This window comes from Pteropus alecto, unplaced genomic scaffold (genome assembly GCF_000325575.1).
Source record: "Pteropus alecto unplaced genomic scaffold, ASM32557v1 scaffold8, whole genome shotgun sequence".
Classification (NCBI taxonomy): Eukaryota; Metazoa; Chordata; class Mammalia; order Chiroptera; family Pteropodidae; genus Pteropus; species Pteropus alecto.
Genome location: NW_006494609.1, coordinates 15526906 through 15529353, shown reverse-complemented (window position 1 = coordinate 15529353; position 2448 = coordinate 15526906). Strand labels below are relative to the sequence as shown.

Here is a 2448-nt window from a genome sequence, read left to right as displayed (position 1 = left end):
AAAATTCAAAGGAAGCTATATTACTTATGAAACTATTTTATCTGTGGGTCTTTCAGTTTGACACCTGGGAGGTATATCCAGAGTTTTTCAGAACCTCTCTTGAGGGACCTATTTCTGCAGATTTCTTTGTTTGCATTCCCCATATATTGTTCTGGACTCCTCATTCACCAACATTTCCATTCATTGCTTCCTGTGGACTGCTACAGGTAACAGCTACAGCGGGGTGGCCCAGCCCTTGCCATTTCTTTTGCGGGGCTGCCCTGGGGTGCTGCCCTTGGTGCTGATTCCCATTTGCCCACTACATTCATTCATTGCTTTCACTTTCTTGTCTGTGCTTCTACCTGGTTCAGTTGCTTCTTTTTTGGCTGCCTTGGAGGATAGGTTGTGATTCAGAAATCTCCCTTCTTTTCCCCCAGGCAGTTTGAAATAAGCACGTTTATTTTTTGTTATTATTGTTATTTTTAATTACAAACTTATGTTAATAGAAGTTTAAAATCTATGGACGCTTCGGTTTAACTCTAGAAAAAGCTCATTTTAATAGACATATAATTATTACTATTTACTGACATCAGGTAATAGTAATTCAAATAAAATTGAAATATAATTTTTCTAAAGCAGGACCCATAGCAGCCAGATTTCCATATGTATATATATGTATATGTATTTATGTATGTATATATGTATATGTATGTATGTATGTATGTATAGTGGACTGGTTTTAAGGATAGCACTTACTAGATAGAATATACATCTGGATTTTTGAGGCAATTTTATCTAAGAATTGTATGATTCTCTGGAATATCCCAGAAACCTAGTGTGAAAAAGCACTCTTTTAATGCTACATTTATAGATTATTTATAGATTTAGTGATATATCTATACACCTGCATATACTTATTAAAAACCATAGCTTTCTGACTACGGTCATGCCACTCTGAAAAAGTCCAATTCCGTCCGATCTCGGAAGCTAAGCAGGGGCAGGCCTGGTTAGTACTTGGATGGGAGACCACTTAGGAAGAGCAGGTGCTGTAGGTGTAAAAAAAATAATAAAGGATTGTAAGCTGATAGGTCCTTGCAATCTGTGAGGTCAACCAAGGGTTGCCTCGCCTAAAAACAAACCAAAAAAAAGACCCATAGCTTTCTGGGGAAATTGATGTGTGAACAGTACAATTGTTTACACAACTAACCTGGCTACCCTACTTACATTTGGAATTGAATGGTTTAGCTCATGAAAACTTACAGTTTTTTTTCCCCACAGGTTATAAGCAATGCCTTGAAAGTTTGGGGTTTAGAACTAATCCTGTTCAACAGTCCAGAGTATCAGAGGCTTGGGATCGATCCCATGTAAGATTTTATTTTGCTTTTCCTACATTTCTTTTCTTATATTTGATTGTTAAAATTATAATTTCTTAAGACAAATGTATTTTGAATGCCTTCATTTTGATGTGCTCTATTTCATTCCCTATTTCGCCTTTTGGGGATATCCATGAACACATGCCCTCTAAGCATGTCCCCTTCCTGGCAGCTCAGTGTCTGGTGGCACAGAGCTGATCCTTTAATGCTGTGTGATGCCATCGTTTTTGCAGAGCGTTGATAATCTGCAGAGAGATTCATTCTGTTTAGTAATTTTTAAAAATCAGTGATACTTAACTGTAAACATAATTCTAAATCATTGTAGGTTTTGTATAGTACTTGCCAGTAGAGAAACTAAAGGATTATGAACTCTAATATTTCAACTTAATATTGGGTCTGTATTTTTTTTTCTTTTCTAGAAATGAAAGATCATTTATATGCAATTATAAAGAACACTGGTTTACAGTTAGAAAACTAGGAAAACAGGTAATGTTTCTTCTTCTTCCCTGTCTTTTTTCTCATTCTGCATTCCATTTGCAACTGAAATTTAAAGGATTAGTGAGTCAAAGATGAAGAAATTCAATAGTAATGTCGGATGGGGGCCATGGTTTCAATCATGACAGATAGAAATTTACTTTTAAAAGACAATGTCAATTTCCCTTATATATTTATATGTGATGACCATATACAGGTTAGCTGTATCATAAGAAAAATTCTCTTTAAGACAATGCACACGTGGTTACTGTAAGTGTGTTTTATGTGATAAATATGTTCTGTCAGCTGACTTCCATTTATAGTTTTGTATTTATCATGGTAGTATCAAAAAGCTTGAAACAGTGTTCAGCATGAATAAAAGTTTCAACCATGTTTGCTTTAGCTTAACAAGATTAGTCACATTCAAAAATGCCACATAACACATATATCCACATAAAAATCATTACATTTTAAAAAAAAAAAAGGACATGGAATTGTCTTCAGCAGGCCTTTTTTAAGATAAAGAAATGTACCTAATATGTTATTTCTAAAAATAATTACTAGTGGTCTTCGTATATTTTAGAAGCAGAATTATTTAAAGTCCTTTTTTTAATTTTGAATC

General features: G+C 34.4%; 1 protein-coding gene and 1 pseudogene across 3 annotated transcripts in view; both read left to right on the top strand.

Annotated features, from left to right (window-relative positions):
- The window catches only part of ATXN3 (ataxin 3), a 32038-nt gene that overhangs the window by 7712 nt on the left and 21878 nt on the right, over nt 1–2448 (top strand). For all 3 annotated transcript variants that reach the window (XM_015599687.2, XM_006925534.3, XM_025042108.1), the window contains 2 exons: nt 1258–1343; nt 1772–1838. In XM_015599687.2, coding sequence (XP_015455173.1) covers nt 1258–1343; nt 1772–1838 — 153 coding nt within the window. The remainder of the gene's footprint in view (nt 1–1257; nt 1344–1771; nt 1839–2448) is intronic.
- On the top strand, nt 916–1034 carry LOC112473839 (annotated as a pseudogene).